General features: G+C 36.2%; 1 protein-coding gene across 1 annotated transcript in view; it reads right to left on the bottom strand.

Annotated features, from left to right (window-relative positions):
- Positions 1-1,050: 1,050 nt before the first annotated feature.
- The window catches only part of LOC134538431 (ATP-binding cassette sub-family G member 4-like), a 327,680-nt gene continuing 307,055 nt past the window's right edge, over positions 1,051-21,675 (bottom strand). The window contains exons 11-12 of the mRNA XM_063379755.1: positions 21,155-21,357; positions 1,051-10,803 (exon numbers count right to left, since the gene is read on the bottom strand). Coding sequence (XP_063235825.1) covers positions 10,662-10,803; positions 21,155-21,357 — 345 coding nt within the window. The 3' untranslated portion in view covers positions 1,051-10,661. The remainder of the gene's footprint in view (positions 10,804-21,154; positions 21,358-21,675) is intronic.

Here is a 21,675-nt window from a genome sequence, read left to right on the forward strand (position 1 = left end):
CCTGATAACTTTAGATGCGGTGGTTAGTTCATTGCCTTTCACACTCCTACTTTCCCACGGGTATCCTATCCGCTCGATGATACAACACAACTAAATACAAAGGTTTTTCAAAGCCATAGGCTATTTTTCTTTTTCGTATTTAAATTTAATAAATGCTTGTTGCAGTTTTATACCACTGTTATAACCATCGTAATAAAATATAACTTATAATATACTGTATATTGTTAAACAATTTTTATATCTATTTCTGAAGTATTTTGTTTAATGCCTTATAGTTTTAAGCACAATGCAATAGTTAGTATAAACATTTCCCTTTGACTGTGCCCATAACAGTAGGCTATATAGGTACTCTAGTTGTCTAGCGTAACAAATTAAAAAAAGGTTAAGTTCTGAACATTTTTTAAGAACATTCTCACCGACGAGTTTGACTTGATATTCCAAGTAGCAGGATCATCTATGAAAATGAAAGAGGTAACCCTTCCTTTGCCTCTGCATGTGAGCTCGTTCCATACTGCTGCTGTTTTGGACACCTTCAGGCTCGTCATCAAGGTTGACCTGGTACCTCCTGCGGCAGTAAAGACCGATCCCCACCCCGCCAGTACTATTCCGCCGCTGGCGGAACGCACCCTCCAACCAGACGGCACGAGTCACAGAAGGCATAGTTTTAATATACAAATAACTAATTAAGTGCAGTGTGTGTGTGTTTGCCCAATATTCTTCTTTTAAATTCTTAAGTTAATCCATTCTATTCAGGGGTGCAACAACAGGGGGGGGGCAAGGGTAATTTGCCCCCCCCCCCCCCCTTTTCTGAAACCTTGAAGTGGGGGCAAACAGGGGCAAAGAAAGTGCTGTGTAATCAATTTTTAGGTAATAAAAATGCTTAAATAGCACCATTTTCCACCTTGAAATACAAATTTTCCCGGGGAAGGCCCCCCCCCCCCCACCACTTCAATAGGGGGATCAATGATTCTTTATAAAAAGGTATATTGCCCGCCCCCTCCCCCCCCCCCCCCCCTTTTGAAAATTTAGTTGTGGCGCCCCTGATTCCATTAATAGTGTTTCCCAAGGTTAACATAGTAAAGGGTGTGGTTACAGCAAGCGACAGACAATCTAAATTTTGACTCGTTTTTAAAACTATTTATATACATTAAAATATAACTACTGCATTTTTTGGCCTTCAGACACCTAATTTGCCACTCGGTTTTATATTAAAGGGATTTGTGAAATCTTTAGTCCCCCTCCTCTTCTCTTTCTTACCCTCCACCACCACCCAGCAGTCTTCAGTCTTCGTCAGACCCAATACGGGGTAGATGCATCATCCCGCGGGGGGCCATCACCGTTGTTTCATTGCACACAGTACTTCTGATAATTATAACTTTTCAACCTAAACCTTTTTGCTAATCACTCCCGCGCGACCATTTACGATACAAGGCATAACTTGGCCGTTATTAGCTTCATCTGCTGTGCGACCCTTTCGCCACGTAGTTTCGAACTTACGGTACTGGCCGACTCTAAAACATTGCTTAAATAGGCCGCGCATACGTCTGCCGGCTTTTCAAGTAACTTAATATTGTTTCAACCGATTTAATATAGATTCTCGGCGCCCACTCCAAAACCCTACATGTGTTTTTACCGCCCTCGTTTCTGGGCAAAGACTGCTACGAGGACTAAGCTTCGCGTGCCACTATTGATATGTTGTGTTACCTTCGTGCTGTAAATCTGTAAACCAAGTCACGTGTGAATAAAAACTTGTGTTTTCCAAAAACTTATATTATTCATAGACCCTTTTCAGCTTAACCTGCGACGCAACGTAACCTTGTCCACATGGTCTCGTATCCAGGTCGCATAGTTTTCTTTCCCGGAGACAACTGTTGACCCTACACAATTCTCGTCTCCGAAACGTGGCTAGGCCCCTTTCTTTCAGACAGCCTTGTCTCTCGCAATGGTTACGCAATATTTGTTCGTAACGACATTAAAATTAAAACTGTCTCAAAATCCCTACCCGAGAGTTTGCCTGGTTCCGAGTACATATTTTTAGAGGCTATTATCAGCAGTTTACAACATACAATCACCATATCCAGAGATGACTTAGGTTGGTTAACCTCACGCACAAATTTTTTGCCCCTCCCCCTCTTTTAAATCCTACAGATTTTCGCCCGTGCTAAGACACTTAGGCTGCTGGCATAAAGTAAAACATAACACATATGTTGTACCGTACCAGTTCACTTACGACATGGTAAATACAGAAACAAATTTTTCTTCCTAATTAGTAGGTGATACGTGGTGGGCGGTAAGAAACGGCCACCATCTTTGATTAAGTAAACTCTGAGCTTCAAAATCTCAAACAAAAAATAATTCCTATTTTCGAAAAAATGTCTTGTTTGGAAAGAAACTATTTCCAAAAATATCGGAGGATTGAAATATCCTAAAAGAGACTCGAGTTTCCTTTAAAAAATTTGAAACTAACCATTTGGTCTTAACTTTGGGCAGTTTACAACATACAAGCACCCTATCCAGAGAAGGCTCATTAGCGGCCCCCGAAATCAACATCCGAGGTAGCATTTCCGGACATTTTGGCGGTACTCACATAAAACGGCAAACCCAAACCGAATGAGATCGTGGATTATTAAAATTCCACAACAGGAACTAGCACGAAAGCGAATCTGTGGAGGAATACGTGGCAGACTTGCCAGGGGCGTAGGAACCGGGGGGGACAGGGGGGACGTGTCCCCCTGAACTTTTTGGATGGAGGGGACTGTCCCCCCCAACTTTCTAGACCGTGATATTTTTTTATAATATTATTCTGCCCAACTTTATTTGTAATTTCTTCACTCATCAAATTTTATCTTAAGGAAACAAAAATAATTTTAACATCGATGTATCCAATGGTTAGATACAAAAACTGCTTAGAAAGTGCTATTTTGCACTTTTAAAATCAAAATTTTCCGGTGGAGGACCCCCGGACCCCCCGTCTTAGTAACAGGGTAATGGGTTTACATGACATCAAAATCATTATTTGTCCCCCCCAACTTTATGAACACAGCTACGCCAATGAGACTTGCGACGGCTTAGCATCCATTGCAAATTTGCGGGCTTAGAATGAGTGTTGCGAAACCGGGTGGTGTATGGTGCTCGTGACACAAAAGTGCAACACTCTCTCCTGACAAAAGACAACTTAACTTTTAAGGAAGCAGTCGAGTTGGCAACAGTGGCGGAAACCACAGGCCACAATGTAAATGGCCTACGAGCGCAGCAAGGCCTATTTGCGGGGGCAATGCTGAAAGTGAGGTGCATAAGATACAACAAAAAGGAGGTTAGGGACGACCAGAGGCGAAGTCAGATTCATGTGGACCAATAACTTGAAGCTGACAAGTGTGCTTGTTGGAGGTGCAATGGGGACCACAGCCCAAACCACTGTCGACACTCTCAGACAGTGTGCAATTTATGTGCTAAAATAGGTCACCTGTAATGGGCATGTATTACAAAGAGGAGAAAAAGTGCCTAATGCAGGAGTGAATGGTGGATCGTGAGTCTGGAGTCTGCGAAGCATGCCGGTGATACGGCAGGAACCTACAACTTAACAAACCAACCTGACTCTGGAGAAGATGATGAATTAGCATTTTACAGCGTGTTTCAGAAATGGCTGGCAGATGTACAATTGTCCTAGATGTGTGGCTAGATGGTCAGTCTTCCCAAGAAGATCAACACAAGAGCGAGTTTCTCAATTAACAGTTTTGAGACCTACAAGAATTTGTAGCCGGACCTACCAGCACTAGCAGATGCAGACTTAGTCCTACAGACTTTGTCACAAGAAAGGTAGAGAATCAGGGGGATCCAAGAAGTAGTCATAACGACTGGTTAATACAGACTGCCAGTTTTAGTGACCTAGTCTCATGGGCAGGAATGAAGTGGCACTAAGGCATACACCTCCGTTACACCCAGCCTCAAATGCTCAAGCAGAGTACATGGCGCAGACAGTGAAGAATAAACTTCGGAAAAGGGGACTGACACACGAGACGCGAAAATGTTGTTGGCGTTGCGCACAACGCCACTGGGAGGTTCACCCAAGACACCGGCAGAACTCATACTGGGGAAACAATTACGAACTATGCTAGACTAGGTAAGTCCAAACCCCAATTTAAAATGTGAGGAGGCCTTAATGAGGTTACAAACTGCCACACGCACAGGCATTTTTCAGAGGGGCAGCAGGTGCTGCTTCGAGACTACAGAGGGACTCGTAAGTGGAAACCGGTAGCAATTGTAGATAAACAAGAGCAGCTACCATACATAGCACAAGACAAGAACGGTTACACATATAGTTGTCACGTGGACCAATTGCTGAGCAGCAAAGTGGCATATCCAACACCAGGCAGTGCCTTCTACAAGTACTAACGTCCGTGCTTGCACCAGCCGTGGTGGTACCAGCCCGCACCAGCTCATGCCGACCGACAGGACCGTTATTACGGAGCCGGCGAAGGTACCAGCGACCATACAGAGGCACCCTGTTCCTACGAAGCCGGCGGAGGTACCAGTGACATTACAGGGGCAACCGGCAGCTGACCGGGCTATCACCAGTAGGAGCACCAACGCCAGATCACAGCAGCAGTCCGTTCAGAGGGTTTGAACACCATCATGACCTTGGGCGAGAGCCACGGGAGGGACTGCGTATGGAGCTGGCACACACACACACAGCCGACCCAGAGTTCAAGCATGGTGAGGAAGGTACCCAATTACTTGCAAGATTACGTGCTATATAGGGCGTGTGGTGTAGAGAGGATGGTAGGCCTGCAGTTGAAGCTGTATGAAGATGGCAGCTAGTGTGATCGGTTTCGGGAGTGGTAAGACAAGATGTTAGAGAGTGGGGGAAGTAGTAACAGCAGGCTGGAAGTTGTTGGGAGGATATAATTCACTGTCCTGAAATATAAACCGGCAGTCGCGATAAACAAAGAGTGAACTAAAAACATGGGCAGCAAGTCATAAAAAAACTCCTAATCCATAAGTTCTGGATGGATAAGAGAATGTTCCGAACAGAAGATAGCTGGATTGAAAAGTGTTGACTATATAGCAACTGTCAACCTCCCCTGACATATTCTTATCAAAACGTAACAATGTTAACATAAGCACACACATATTACTTACGCACTTCTCAGAAACACAACTAAATGTTCTTTCTTGAAAATAAATTAGAGGTTTCAGCACGCAGTTGTCATTTCCACCATCTTGATGTGGCTTACCAAGGAGGATGCATTCATTCTTCTGTAGTCAACAGCCAAGTTATTGACGATCATTCCAGAGGCCAGAGTTGAATTCAGAGGGAGACATGCCCCCTCCCCCCTAATATAGTAAAAGATGAAAGGTATAAAATGACTTCCAATGTAAATTTTGAACTATTTTTGTATTAAATACTAAAAAATACAGATAACTGTTACTTATTTTTTAGGCCCTTTGCGAAACTTAGACTAAGCAATTCATTTGATGCAAAGACTGCGCCTCGAGCGGAAGCTAATGGAGCGCCGAAGGCAGTCTTTGCGCAGGGTCGAAAATAGGGAGGGGCAGAGTGGGGGCAAAATCCCCGGGTGGGACCTACTAAGTTTCAACTTTTTTTTTTTTTTAAATACACAAGTAGGATGAAATTGCAAGTACAATAGACTCCAAATCATCTGGGTACTGGTCACCCGATTTTCGGGTTAACTGTGCCATATTTCCATAAACCATGAGCACAAAAAATATTTTTGAGATTTTATTATCATGCTGGCACAATGGCAATGGCACTTGTGTAGCTTTAAATACACTGCAATGAATTAATAATGTGACGAATCAACAAAATAAAATTTTGTTTCTCAATAGCTATTTTCTTCCTTCATTGTATATTATTATTTCCGACGATGCCCGAGTGTTCAGCCAATGTTTATATTCCCCCATCTGGCATGTCAGCAGCGTCGCTGGAGAAAAAAGCCAGAAGCTTTCAAAGAGCTAGTTTACCTCGTTTTTACAAGAATGCGCTAGTGGCAAATCATGGTTGAAATGCAGTTAGTAATCAACAAAGTCGGGAATTACGTAACAGGTTAAATAATTTTTATAATTATAGAAAATGTTAAATAAATCTTATACTTTAAATATATCTCCTATATAAAAAACTATTATTTTGTGACTCATAATTGTCCTAGCGCCTAGATACAAATGTTATGCACAAGCCCTATTATGTAAACAATGCGGTACGTGAATTTTTAATTTTAATTTTCGGTTGTTTTATCACAGTGATATTCAACATTTATTTAAATGTACTTTAAATGTATTTAGACACACGTATATCAGTACTGTAAATTAATTTGATTAAAATGGTAGCCAGCCTGATTGGAAAACAAATCATTTTGATTAAAATTCTCTCTTATGGAAAAAAAAGGGTTTTGACTAGTGCTGTTTTTATTAGTGCTCTGTTTCACTGAAACAAATTAGGTTGCGTGAGGGGCATTTTTTACAGTGTTTGTCTACATATTTGCGATTAAAAAAAATCTAATCAGGTTTTTTTTTTCACATTGCTTTACTGGTGTTTTTTGGTTATTGGTAGACCCCTTGTCAGTCATTACCCTAGATAATCGGGAGTCTACTGTAAATTGCTAATATAGGTAATTAATTAAACACCGAAAAGTTATTAAATAGGTCACATTTTCAGTTATGGTCTCTGTAATGTTTACAGTCTTTATAAATAACTTTTTTTATTGTAAGTAATGACAGGGCCTTTAGTTTCTTTCAGCAGTGAAGTAATGGGAAGGCAGCATAAAATGGCAGGGGGCGATCCCAACATACTGTTTGTTTTAACTAGAAATAAAGCATTTTAATTGCTCTGGATGCTAAAATTTGGTGAGAGTACTGAGCAATATTTGTAGATTTGAGATAGTGTTAACCTTTTGTCAGTGATCAACAATGAGAACAACAAATGTTCATCAGCCACAGCTGTTGCCATTTTTCCTACTGCTGACGAGAATCCTCCAACCGAGATTGTCTATAGGCTAATGGCATTACAATTTTTTTTTCCGCCTAGTAATTTTCACGCTGTCAAAGCAAAAAAAAATGGGGCCCAAGTGAATAAAACCATGACGACATGCATACACAACACAAAGTAAACAGATAACCTCCTCAAAAAAATCTCTTTAAATTATAAAGTTTACATGTCTTTTGAAAAATCATTCACATACTGCTAACGAAGTACAAAAAATGTAACAAGTCATTTACATTTGAACTTACATCAGCTATCACATAGGCATGGCATAGATTGTAAATCTTTTAAAATAAAATTTCTTATTAATAAACAATAACAAAAGAACAGACACATTTGAACCTCAATTTTACACACATGTTTTGCACAGATAACTTGGTTATACAGTCAAATATTCACTGTGGGCATAGTCAGAAAGTCAGTCAACAAATTAAAAAAAAATTACATAGTTGGAAACTTGCAGCAAAAAGATAAGATTTGTAATGCATTCGCCTGTTTATAGGTAAGACTAAAGTTACTTTGTTATGTTTCTTGTTTTGCATAACAGATGTTTAAAAATGTAAAAGATTGTTTTTCATTATCAATCAATTAATACATCTGGACTTTTGAACTATGATTTTTAAAGTGCAAATGTTTACGTGTTACAATGTTTTCTTTTTTCACCAACAAAAATGTTTCTAACCCTTTGGGAATAAAAAATTTTTTGTACTGAACATGTGTCATACAAGCTAAGCAGTGTTAGTTTTTTTTTTTTTTTTGCTACTTTTGATGTTTATCACAATTGGTTACTGCCCTTAAACCAATAGATATTTCATTAAAAATATGTGAGCCAGTCTTTCAGTATTTGTCAGTGATGTATAAACATCCAACTTCGATAACGAGCAAACGAATGTGTTCTCATTTTGTTTTTATGCTGAAAAATAAACTTATAATACAAAACTCTGTCACAAAATTGACAGCTTTAAAATAATGGAGAGAATGATAAATATACTGATCAATAAAATATTTGCTTTTCAATTATACATACACAAATCTAAAGGCGAATCACACACTTAATTTTTGCACCCTCGCTATAATTTTCTGGCCACCATCATCCCCAGATGAAACAAACAGAAATTTTAAACTATTGGAAATGGCTCCGATAAAAGCGAAAAAGACTTGAAAAAATCCTAAATCCCAGCTTTGGACCTGATTAAACAGATACTACAACTAGGAAGTTTCCGCGCACATTAGAAGTTATACTTATGTGGGATAGCTAAAATATTGACCTGAAACATTTAAAAAAAAACATTGTAACAATTAGTATATATTTGTATTTTTTTGCTTCAACAACTGAAATAATTCTGTAAATAATTACTTCAAACTACTATTGAGCTGCTTCACATTATTATATATATGTTATTAAAAAAACGTAAAAAAAAATTATTTTCCGGTGACGAGATTTGAACCACATCTCTTGATATTAACAATTCTGTGTTGCACTGCTGTGCTAATGAGCCCTTTGAAAAATTTAAAGAAAAAATGAATTATAATATTGAAATGCCAGCTTTCTTAGGTATTTTAAAAATTTAGATTAGTTTTTACTATGACTGTTTTAGTTTACCAAATATGTTCAGGGGTAGTTTCGCTATCATAAAAGTTTCATTTGGCTCACTAATACATACTACTTAAGAGTTTTTGTTGCTACACGTGGGTCTGCCATCTTTGTGTCGCATTTCTGTTCATAGACTTCCATTCCATTTTCACAAAATTACTCCTACCAAATGCTGTATTCCAAGAGCTAAGATGTTGACACATCAGAAGTTTTTTAATAGATACATGCAAATCAGGGTTGGAAAAAAAAACAGGGTTGTTTAAAAAAAAACTTTGATTTTGTGGTTTAAACCAGTTTTTTTTTGTTTAATCCAGCTTTTTTTATTACGTTAGTTATTTTGGGTCTCAGCATGTTAAAATATAAGCCATACAACATTCCGCTTTCTGCCATTCATGTTGAACCAGAAAAGTTCTAACATTGAAGAACTGCAAGAAACCAACAAATCTGCACATCTGACTGGGAAGGTAACCACAGAAAGGGTATTTTCCCACAAGAAGAGTATTCTCCATAAAATGGGTGTTTCCCACAGAATAAGGATTTACCTTACAGTTTGGGATTTCCCACAGAACATGAAACAATTAACTAATTAATTTAATTTTGCAGGAGTATTTATCTGGGTATAATTGACAAATTATTCAGATAATTTAAAGGATAAGATCTTGATTAGTATATAATTTTTTGTTCCTGTAAATCAAAAGAAATATTCAGCTTACTTTTGTTGCTATTAGAGTGGAATCAGAACTTTCTTTAAAAAAAAATTAATATATAGGTACTATTTAAAAATACATTAAAAACATTTTTTTTATAAAAACCACATGTTTTAAACTAAGGTTTAAGCCATTGGGGTTTAAACCAGCCAACCCTGATGCACATTGACTCTTTCTAAACCTTCAAGGAGCATTCAGTGCCGTCTGGAGGGAAGGCATGAGGAGGGAAGGTGAACAAACCCTGGGACCCGGACACCAGGAGTGCTCCAGTCGAGTTTCCAGATTTGTAGGATGAAAATTATAAGAATTTGTTAATATAAATTACAGGAAAATTTCCAAATAATGCGATACACATAGTTCACATTTATAGTTGTGGCCACAGTACGTTTAAAGTATTTAGATTTTTTTTTAAACTGTGGGATTTTAAAAGTTATACTTTAGTTGTACACATTTTGTACATTAGATATTAAATAACAGATGAAATAAATATCAATACCAAAAAAAACGATTATTTGAATTTATATCCTCTCTATAGTAAATAATTAAAGGATAAATAAAAAACAAATCTCATAAAAATTAAAGACATTCAAACAAGAAGATAAGTTATTCCCTCCAACTGAGAATCATTAAACATTAATAACTCATACTTATTATTCAGTAATTCACATTGGTTGAGTGTTAAGAAAAATAATATAATTTTACTTAGTTTAGTTTAATTTAATTTAGTCTTTTGATTATTAATTTTAAATGTTGCTCATGGTTTCGGTTCATCTGGTTAATTTTGTTTATGAACATTTTGATAAACATAGTCATAGTCATTAAAGGTTTCATTAACTTTATACCTCGACCTAGATTTACATTATGATGAGTTCGACATCAGACTAGCTAATCATAAATCAATATGATTTTGTTATTTTTATGACAGTATTCATTTTTCAAAGCCTGATGTTTGCTGCAGCACCCGTGAAAAAAAAGTGAAAACTCTATCTTTAACAAAGTGTACACATGAGTTAAAACCAGTTAAATTCTAAAAAAATTTGATTGTAGCTATCAGTTCATATTGACTTAAATGAATAACATTTTGAAGAACTCAATGTTGGTAAAATTGAGGTTTAAACATTCATATTTTTGACAAAATCTAAGATTATAGATACTCTAAAGAAACAGACATACATATTTGGTTTACTAAGACACAGTCGTATGTACATGTTTGGTAAGCTTGAATACAGTTACGTGTAAAAATACTCATTTGTGAAAACAAACGTACTTCTCACTCAAGAATGTCTCTGATAAAAACTGTACAAAAGTTTAGTCTCTTGTCCCAATGGCAGTATATGCCAGTCTTTCTTCTGACTGGTGTTGGTTATCGGTTTCTGTTGAGCCGAAAAAGCAATATCAAAAACGAAATCAATCGCAATATAAAAAACATCACAACCAGTATGCCGATATTGAACCAGTAGTATTCGAGCGGCATGTCTAGAAACTTCAGGAACTGCTCAGGAGTCCTGCACAGGAAAAAAAAAATGTTACCACCAATAGGGTATTTGACAGGTTTTAGGTAAATGTCTAAAATTGTTCATTATGACATAATACCTAAGCAATTTGATTAATTCTTTGTGAAGTTATCTATTTTCTATGAATATCACCATCAAAGTTTAAATGAATAAAAAAGCCGCCAAAACGGCGAGACGCCATGTTTGCAGGTCACCTGATGTCATGACGTCACATGCTTGTAAACAAACTGTTAGCTTTCATGTAGAGGTGTAAAAGTAACGAAAAAAAGCATACCCATATGTATTCGTTACTATAACAATTAGTACTCGTTACTATCGTATCGTTACGTTACTTGTTACTTCTGATACAGCATAAAATGCTATATTATGTTGCAGCAACGAATCGAGTCGTATTGCGTACGCGTACAGTATGACGTTGCGTAAATAATAAATAGAATATAAACAATTAATATCTGATAATTAACAGTATTTGTTAACCATGTAACAATTAAATCTCATTAGAGCAGTTTTATTATATTATCTCTTTTAAGATAAGAACAAAAAACGTGAAAATACGCGATAATAAAAAACAAAAACATACATATTTCTAATTTGTAAAAAAAATACTTTCTTATAAACAGTAAAAAACTTGGACGACGAATTTCCAAATTATACTTAATAAACAAACATCGTTCTTAGTAACGTAAAATCATCGAATATGCGCGCGCATGCGTTAAACAGGGTAAAACATACGAAAAATGCGAGTAACGAAATCCAGCCGTGTGTAACGTTTCGTTACTCGATACTAGATGGCGCACCCGTGATCTACCAATCAATTATGATCTTGATTTGAATAAAAAGTAAAATATATTGTGCATTCAACTTACGACCATTAGTCATTATTTTACGACAAATTTTGATTATGTCCAGAATCTTTCGACGAACTAAAACAGAAAAATTATGTACCACAGTAACAAAAATGTACAGGATCATGCCATCCATAGCAAGAGACCAATTTGGATACGCGATACGGAACTCTTACCTATTAAAGTAATGTTGACATAACTGTGGTTCACAAAACGATAATTTGATGAATAATTTTATATCTATATACATTGAAATACATCATTTCATTTTTATTCGCTTTAAATTAGTTCTAACGGGAGCCCTACTTTTGTTATTGAATGGTCAATCCAATCAATCTGTCAACATTATATAAAATGTTTACAATAATAAAACGTTTTTAGGCTTTTCTAATTTACTTAATTATTTAAAAGTATATTTTAATCATTTATAATAACACTTACAATGCTACTTTCACGTTTTTTAATTCTGCAGCATAAAAATCGGGATTGTTTTTAAAAAATAGTCCGACCATTATTGCGTCTATTGTCGGGAGGTTTCTACTGTCAGCTTTAATGAAGTTGGTCTCCATCGTATTTTTTCTAATAATTACAATAATTTATTACTTTTAGTCAGCATTAGATAAGAATACTAGTTAATATGACGAAAAAACCTTGAAGAAAACACCGATGCACCGTACAAAACTTCGACTGGCATTAACTGTTTACAAGCAGGTGACGTCACGCCAGATTCAGCCAATCCCGTGCGTTTTCAATCACGTGGTCAAGCATGAGAATTTAATTATTTTATTAATGATTTCTTATAATAATCATATATATTTCTGAATAATGCGTTGGCCAAATTGGTTTTGAAAAATGTTTACTGTAAAGCTAACAACTTTTGAATCAATATTTTCACTATAATCAAATACCCTATTCACAAAAAAATTACACTAATGATAAACAAGTTACATTAACCTTTATCCTGCTAAGTGCAGTTTATAGCAATGATGCAATGAAATCTCATTAGTAATTTTAAATCTCTGAAGTACTATTCACTTTTATGAATACTCAATGTTTTCAAATCCTTACCAGATTTTTCATTTAAGGGGTATTGATCTATAAACAAACATTGTGGTGAAAAATACGGATTGGATGCACTCTTTTATGAATCAACATCGAGTTTCGGATCACAGAGAAAGTGTATTGGACCCATCACTTGGACAAAGTACTTTTCGCAAAAAAAATTTCCAGACCAGCTGTGTGTTAAAACTTTGTAGCATTGTCTGTGTTTCGTGGTTGGCTGGGTTTATTTAATGTCTACTGGTAGCACACCAATCATAGTCATCATATGGGATAGCAAACATGTCCTGAATGCCCCAGCCATTGCAGGCGGCCGCCAATCACAAGTGAACGATCGCTGGCGCCGGCATACCTTATTTCAATCTAATGATTAATCAGATTTTGTTAATTATCGCTAATGCTGGCATACTTTATTTGAATCTAATGATCAAACAAATTTTGTGAATTATCGTTAGTGCTGTCAGTAGTATGTAAATTTCGGTACGAGTTCAGGAGTAGGACTGTAGTGCCGGTACCAATATCCGCCATATTGGACTCTGACATCATGGAAGCCATCATGTATGACATTGATCATTCATGACATTTATACTTGACCTTCAAAATTTGCTAAAAATGAGTCAAAATTTCACATTTTTCCCAAAATTCAATTAAATCTGCCACAAAAAAAAAAACAGTTTTTTTTTTGAAAAAATTTGGCCAAAAATTCTCCAAAAATTAGAAAAATAAAAATTTATCTATTATGACGTAAAAATTCCCATTTTGAGGGAAAATATCCCATTTTAGTCCTCCAAAATGCCAACAGCTTGAAAAATTTGGAAAACTGGTTTAAATTTCCTGGTGACAAGCTGCGCTAAGCTGCCAATTATGATGCCATGGCCACATTTTGAATGGTTATGTAACTGTTGCAATTATCATTACGACAACTTATCTTGAAAATCCATATTTTTGATGCTAGCATCACTGGAAAAATTTTAAAGTGAATAAAATATTAATTAATAATATATTTAATAAAAAACATTTCGGCATTCTGGATTATGATGTCACAGCTGACATCTCGAAAATTTGTATTTTTTATTCTAGGAAATGGGAAAAATTTAAAATTAATAAAATATTAATTAATTAAAATTTTAATAAAAAAACATTCCGGTGTTTTGTATTTATGACATCCTATCCGCCATTTTTAAAATCCGCAATTATTATTCAAAACAATTGGAAAAACTTTTAAAATAATTTATAAAAATTTAATTAATCAAATTTAAAAAAAAATCATCCAAAAACACACTTACGTCATGAAGTCTTCAGTTCGAACCTGGCGAGGATAAAATAAAAATGATGACAGATCCTTCCTCCATGGAACCCAGAGGCAGACAGACCTCCCACCACTATTACTGAGGTATATATATATCGCCGGCTAGTATGATGTCACGTCCGCCATCTTGTTTTCGTCTGCTGGAGGCTGCCATCTAGTTTTCATTACCTGGAGTCGGCCATTTAATTTTCGTCTGCGAGAGTGCGCTGCCGAAATCTTATTTTCGTCTGCTAGTGTGTGCTGTTGCCATATTAGTAAGGACCCCAGAAAATGGTAAATAAAACTGGCTCATTTCGGTGTAAAAAAATGACAAAAGCGGTGCAAAAAACCGGTGTAAAAATTAGCAAGCGGTGCAAAATATCGGTGTAAAAATAAGCAATCAGTAGAGACCCCAAAAAATTGTGAAACAATTATGCCATTGGCTGTGTAAAAAAAACCTCATAGCCTTACTGCTTCCTTATTTGCCTGGCCAATTTTTGGGACATAAGTTTCTCTAAGAGTGTTGGCTGATGATGGCAAATCCCCTGCACCTAAAATGTATACATAACTTACAATATACTTATAAATAGGTAGCATTTATAAGTTTATCGCTGAAAATATTAATGGGCTAATTTACTCAAAAGAATTCTTAGCCAAACCTAACCTAACCTTTTCTAGATTAGGTACTGCTGGATTACAGAGTCAAACCATCAATCAATCAGTCAAAAATATCTTGTGGTGTGCTCACCATTTCACAATGCAATCCATCCTATTTATGTGTTTGTTAATCTGAGGTACTTGCATATTTATTTAAAGTAAAGGTAAGTTAATCGATAATATTGTAGGCCTACATATGCTTATGAACTTTTATTAGAGGGGGAAAACATTTCTAAATAAATAAGGCTAACCTTCAACATGGGTGTTACACCAATTCCCTCATAGCTGGATGATCAGCTTTTTCCAAAGGAATGTTAACTTACAGCATCATATTAACAAAATCAGAAAAAAAATTCTTGTTTTCTGCACTTTAAAGCTTGTTTGCTTTATTCACGCTGTCGCCTATCGAGATTTGTTTAGACACGGTAGAATGCTTGACAAAATAATTGTCTTTTTTGTTTTGTTTTGTGTGTCATTTGCCACATGCTTTTTGCACGTATCTTTGCGTGTCCAATCAACCCGCACGTTGCAGAACTTGTACATCATAATTTTGTCCCGCTGATCAAAAATATAAAATCATCCGATTTTATCTCTCTTTCGCGATCAAACATTGTCGAAGTTTTCGGCATCTTAGCCACAAATTCAATTGTATCACAAAACTTACAAAATGTGGACGGTAGTTGTAAACACTCATCATGTGCACGCAAAAATGACTGCCATCTTAGCTCGATGCGATTAAATTAGGTTAGAAAAATCGACACCAGTGCGCCTTGCGGCAGAAACGACCATTATTCAAAACACGAAAACTGTGGAGTCAATTTGTTATGTTGGTAGTGCGCACATATCGATTGTTGACAATTTTTACATTTTGTTTTCATTTACGATGGCAATATTTACTGTTTGTAAACAGAGTAATAAAAATATGTGAATTTCAGTAACGTGTCAAAACGAAGATAATATCACGGCACTAGTCTTTCAGTCTATGTTTATTTCACGCCTATGTTTATGATGGCGTAAATAAATAGAACTTATGACATAAGGACATTATTTTGTGCGAAAAAGCGTGAATTTCGCGACTATGTCAAAATCAAAGGAAAGTCGCAAAATTCGTTTAAAGTATCAAATTTTCACGTTATTTCGTGAATTTCGCGCTTCACCATTTTTCGGGGTCTCTACATATTAGTTTAAATTTCACTTGATATAGTGCAGTATTTATTTATTTATTTATTGCCAGAGCGCCCACCATTTGCTGACCGTCTTAAATTCCATCTTGGAAATCTGTATTTATTTAACTAGATATTTGAGAAAAAATCCAAAATTCATAAAAAAAATCAGCAAATAATTAATCGATTAATTCAATCGATTACAGTGCTTGGTTCGATCCTTGCTCGATACAAAAAAAATGAATTATGGTTAAAAAAATATTAATTTCAATAAATAAGGTTAAAAAGTCCTAAAAATTGTTTAAATTCCTCTGCTACCAGTCACAAGTAAGCTGATGATGACATATTGACTACCATATTGAAAATTCATAATAATTAACCTAGAAATTCTGGAAAAATTCCAAAATCATCTTAAATTAATAATTAATATATAATTGACTATATTGATTCCCCATCTTAGTTCGATTCACAGTCAGTTATAAGAGTAGCTAAACATTATAATAAATTTTAAATTATTTTTGCCATTACCTATTGTGGAGTTTATTAATCATGCTCTCTACGAAAATGTTTCTAAACCAGAGACCTAACCGACGAAATAAAAACGTTGTTGCTAAGCTGAAATGGAAGTCTAATTTTTCGATATTTGGAATACCTTCCAACCAGGCATTGTAAAATGTTAGGCGTATAGAATAAATGTCTACGAACCAAGATGTATTTTTCGAAGATACTGGATAAACGTTTTAAACAGACCATGTACAATATCAGACGTATAGGCCAGACATCTCTGAATCACAACTCCTTCTTCGTCGATAGCTATTATAATATAATTAAAGCAGTCAAGACAACGTTACAGAACTGTCAGACCTAGGTATCGATAAAATCAATTACAAACACTTAGACCAACATAACATGTTTTATGGTTCCTGAAGGACCAAAAATCCCAGAAAAATGTTTTATCAATACCAATATGTTTTGAACTAGTAAATATTCAAAGCTACTACAGATCTCACTACACACAAAAGAAAAGAACACACAATATACACAATGGACACACAGTACACACACTGGACACGCAATAAACAATAAACATACAGCACTCATACACATACTAAACACAAATGGAGCACACAGTATACACACAATACACACACTGGACACACAATTGACAAACACACAATACACACAATTAATACTTAGTACACACACAGGACATACAATGAACACACAATACACACACAAACAGGACATGTAATGCAGTTATTAAACATGCATTCGCATGAACTCAGGCTAAGTTAGAAATCAATTTCATGAAATAATAACAATCCCTTTTGAAATCAAAAATATAATATATTATTTTTATTTATACAAATGGAGGTAAAATGTCATAATTGAATGTAGCCACCTTCCTTTATTTCTTTGAGTATGAAGGCTAATTCTTTGATATGAGAATAGATTCCTGCACAAAGCGGAGCATGGAGAAGAAGTCTTCTTACCTGTCAACTAAAATGTTTGGTTCTTCTCATGATGCGTAATAATTATATTCTGCTTTCATCTTCCTTGCATGTTTATCATAAATATTTTTAATATCACTATCATAAGCTTCATCAGAATTGTTTATTTTTTATGACGTTTCCATTATTTTAGTTTCAGGGCTTCATCAGAGTCTCCGATCTTGCCTGCTTTATGTGCACAGTCTTCGAGCTCGTCACCAGCTTCAGACTCACTGTCGCCATCACTATAGAAGTCAGCATCTTCAAGTGGATTACTGCAAGAACTCGATATCGTTGACGTAGGAGCTTCTGTATCAACTAAAAGCTTCCTTTCAAAGTGTCCATCATTTTTCCTAAGTATGTAGGATTTACTTATATGGGCTTGAATGTATTCTCACTTTTCACGATGATGATACTTCCATTGGTTTTAGTCTTCCTTAAACCGTCAGCATCCTTCAATTTAAGTTTTTTGTCACGCTATGAACATAATAAGGATCACAAAAAGGAAAATTATTTACATCCAGCAACACACTCTTCCTTAGTTTAGTGGCTTTATCAATATCCCATATCTCGTAAATGCGTAAATGGGATTGGCTTTACATGTTCTGCCATGTCCTTTTAAGCTATTAAATCTTGTTAACAACCGGCTATACCGATTACAGCTGAACATTTTGCGTAGAGAGTTTTTAACACAATCATTCCTCTCATGTTGTCTAGCATCCCTTCTCAGGACATAATCTTTGCTGCAGTATCTACAGAGGTGTCCTTCCGATTTAGCTGCAGCAACATCAGTATCTCGTTAGGGTCTGAAAGTTTTGTCATGGTCGACTAGACATCGTTGCAGCTACTGTGATATGTCGGTCGCATTTTCTCTTGATGCACGAAGACATGAGCGGAGTAAATGAATGAATAATCCATCTCATATGAAGTTTCGCTGCAATAAGTGTCATGTTTGGTTTACTCTATTGACAATAAGACGACATGCGTAAAACTGTAAAGGTGAAGTTCATGTGCCTACTGTTGAACTACCTGCAGACATTTCGACTCCTCGCTTTAGATCGGAGACTCGTATGCGTACAAGTACAAAAACAGATGTTCAGCAACCAATTGCGATGAGGCCTAGACATGAATCTAAATCTAAGACTGTGCTTGGTGCATTACAGATAAACTATAATGGATTCCACTTGTTAAGATCTGCATTTTGTGGAACATTGAAAGATTACTATTATCTAAATACATTTATTGAGTCAAAGGACTTTTATTGATGGTATCAAGCAGAACACAATCATTCAGCATACAGATGAAGTAGAAACGTATCGATTTTTAAAATATAACATGTGGTTGGACTGTGTATATGGCAAACCATTTCCATTCAAGGACAAAGTGAAGAACCACACATTCAAGACAGTGAATACTCTCATTTACAATTCCAACGATGTATAGCAGTCCGTTAAACACAGTATCGAGAAACTCTGTTGGGAAGAAAAAGACCACGTAGAAAAATGATCTGGCTGGTCTTTGTCTTCATTAACTGATTGGAGCTAAGCAATAGTCAGTTAAAGCCTATGTAGAACTAAATGTTTATTATATTGCCTACTGTAGCAAGTGTTCCTGTAGTAGATTATAATTATGTATTTGTAAAAAAAATATATTTTCTTTTCGAACAAGTCCCTTTAATGTTAAATTGATGTGAAATATATTTAAGTTTAAATTTTTTTGCATTAACCAAAATCGAACCGAGTAAGGATATGGTCAAATAAATTATTAAATTAATGTGTGATTTTTTTGATGATATTTGGATATTTTTCCTAATTTGTAGATCAAATAATGTGGATTTCCAAGATGGTGGCCAATATGTCATCAAAAACTTACTGGAGACTGGTAGACAAGGAACTTAAGTTGATTTTAGGACTTTCCACCATATTTTATTAATTAAGAGTATTTTTAACCTAAAATTAATTTTTTTGCATAGATCTAGTATCGAACCAAGGACAGGTATTGATTGAAACAATCAGTTTTTACGTCAGCAGGGGCTTCGCCTCGTAAGCCTGGTCCGAATCCACTGTCCAGTTCCCCTCCTTACCGGCATTTGTACCGCCGACGTATGTAAACGTGCGTGTTTAAATTGCGTGCAACGAACTACCGCAAGAGGGCACTTAGCGGCAGTGCGACGTCACCCAGAAAACAATGAAAACAATTATTATTTAAGCATTAATACATTAAGTAGTTGATGTTTAAGGTTCTGAGCCCAGATGAGGGATTGTATAAATTATAAGTCTTTTGTCTCTTCCTTAAAACTAACCCTTGGCGTGGGATCACAGAATAGAATAACGGTTTTGTTCTGGCGGGAAGCTGCCTGCTCCCTGCACGCAGAGCGCTGCTCGCCCAGTTTCTCTTTGTCATCGGCCGAGGCCAGACGTGCGCGGAGTCATCAGAGACGTGTCGCCAACCCCGTGGCATCTGTGTAGGCTGATCAGTGTGGTGATCCCGACACCTAGAGTGCCCCAGATCTTAATTAATTAGCTTGATTGATTAGAGGACCAATATCTCGCCTCACACGGGCCACGTAACTACCTGACCGGGAGGACCAGCCGGGTCCACATGCCCACTCACGTGGTGGCGCCCACTACAAATAGCCTTGGGTAAGCAGCTATGTCCTCAGTTTATTAATTGCAGACTTTTTTAAAAAATTTTAGAATTTTTCCTGGATTTAAAGTTAAATAAATACAGATTTCCAAGATGACAGCTGAGATAGCAACAAGATGGCGGGCGCCCAGTAACAAATCATTACTGCACTTTAGTGGGTAAAAGTCAAACTAATGAGGCGGCACCGTCCTCTAGCAGACGGAAACAAGATGATAGCCTTTAGCAGACGAAAACAATATGGCGGCCTCCAGCTGACGAAAACAAGATGGTAGGCGTGATGTCATACTAGGTGGCGATATATTTACATTGGCATTAGTGCTGGGAGCTCAATCTCTCAGTGGCTCTCATGGAGGAAGGATATGTCATCATTTTTTTCGATCATCCTCACTGGGTTCAAATTGAGGACTCCATGATGTAAGTACGTTTCCATTTTAAAATTTGTTTAAATTGTATTTAAATAATATTTTATTTATTATTTTCTGTATTTCTAGATAAATAATTATGGATGTTCAAGATTGCGCTGTGACATTATATTTTTAAAAATTTTGAAACATTTTTATTTAAATTTTATTCATTAAATTTTTTATAAAATTTAAATATTTTTTGCAATTTTTTAGCATAAAAATATGCATTTTAAAGATGATAGCCATTTCGATAATTGCAACAGTTACTTCACAATTGAGTATGGCGCCCATGACATCCTAATGGTCTAGGTCATGACCTCTGAGGCTTATGGCGACTTGTCGCTGTGGAATTTAAGCCTATGTGGGGAATTTTCAAGCCGTTGGCATTTTTGAGGACTAAAACGGGAAATTTTCCTTAAAAACAGGAATTTTTCCATTAAAATAGGGTAGTAATTTTTAATTTTTCAAATGTTTTGAGAATTTTTCCAAGAACTGTAAATTTTGGTGGATTTGGATGAATTTTGGGCAAATTTTGAAGACTGTCATCCAAGATGCCCGCCACGACGTCACAATTCAAGATGGCGGACTAACACCAGGCACTACATTCCTACTCCTGGGCTCGGACCGACATTTACACACTACTGCGGTCATACCTTATTTCAACTGAATGATCAGATTGTGTGAATGATCGCTAGCGCTTGCATACCTTATATCAATCTAATGAATACTACGATTTTTTTCTCATGCCCCTGCCCATCACTAATCATGAGACGTAGCAAGTGGTTCGTACTTGTAGTGGCAGTACACCTCTCGGCACTCCAGCTGGCTGCGGTTGTAGCCGTAGACGGCCCACGCGCAGCACTCCACGCCGTACTTCAGGAAGCTGGTGTGGAACAGCCAGTGGAAGTACACTGGAGAATCTCTCATTCGCACCAGGAAGCCAGAGAACACGAAGAACGGCATAATAGTAAGTGGTCCAAAAATAGTGCCATTCTGCAACAAACAAAACTGTGATTAACTACTAATTTACTTTTTCTAAAACATTAATACGAAAATGATTGGTACAGGTTATTAAAAGAAAAGCTGTTGTGAAATATGAGACAAAGTCATTTAGTATATCACAAAATATTACTTAAAAATAACTTACTGTGAAAAATAAAAATAAAAAAATTTATTTTCCAAACATAATCTCCATCAATGTTCATGCACTCATCACATTTTTTCATCAGTGCTCCAATACCAGCTGCGTAAAATGCTTTGTTTTGCTGCCTCAGCCACATTGATACGCTAATATTCTTTCTCACAAACATT

This window comes from Bacillus rossius, chromosome 13 (genome assembly GCF_032445375.1).
Source record: "Bacillus rossius redtenbacheri isolate Brsri chromosome 13, Brsri_v3, whole genome shotgun sequence".
NCBI lineage: Eukaryota > Metazoa > Arthropoda > Insecta > Phasmatodea > Bacillidae > Bacillus > Bacillus rossius.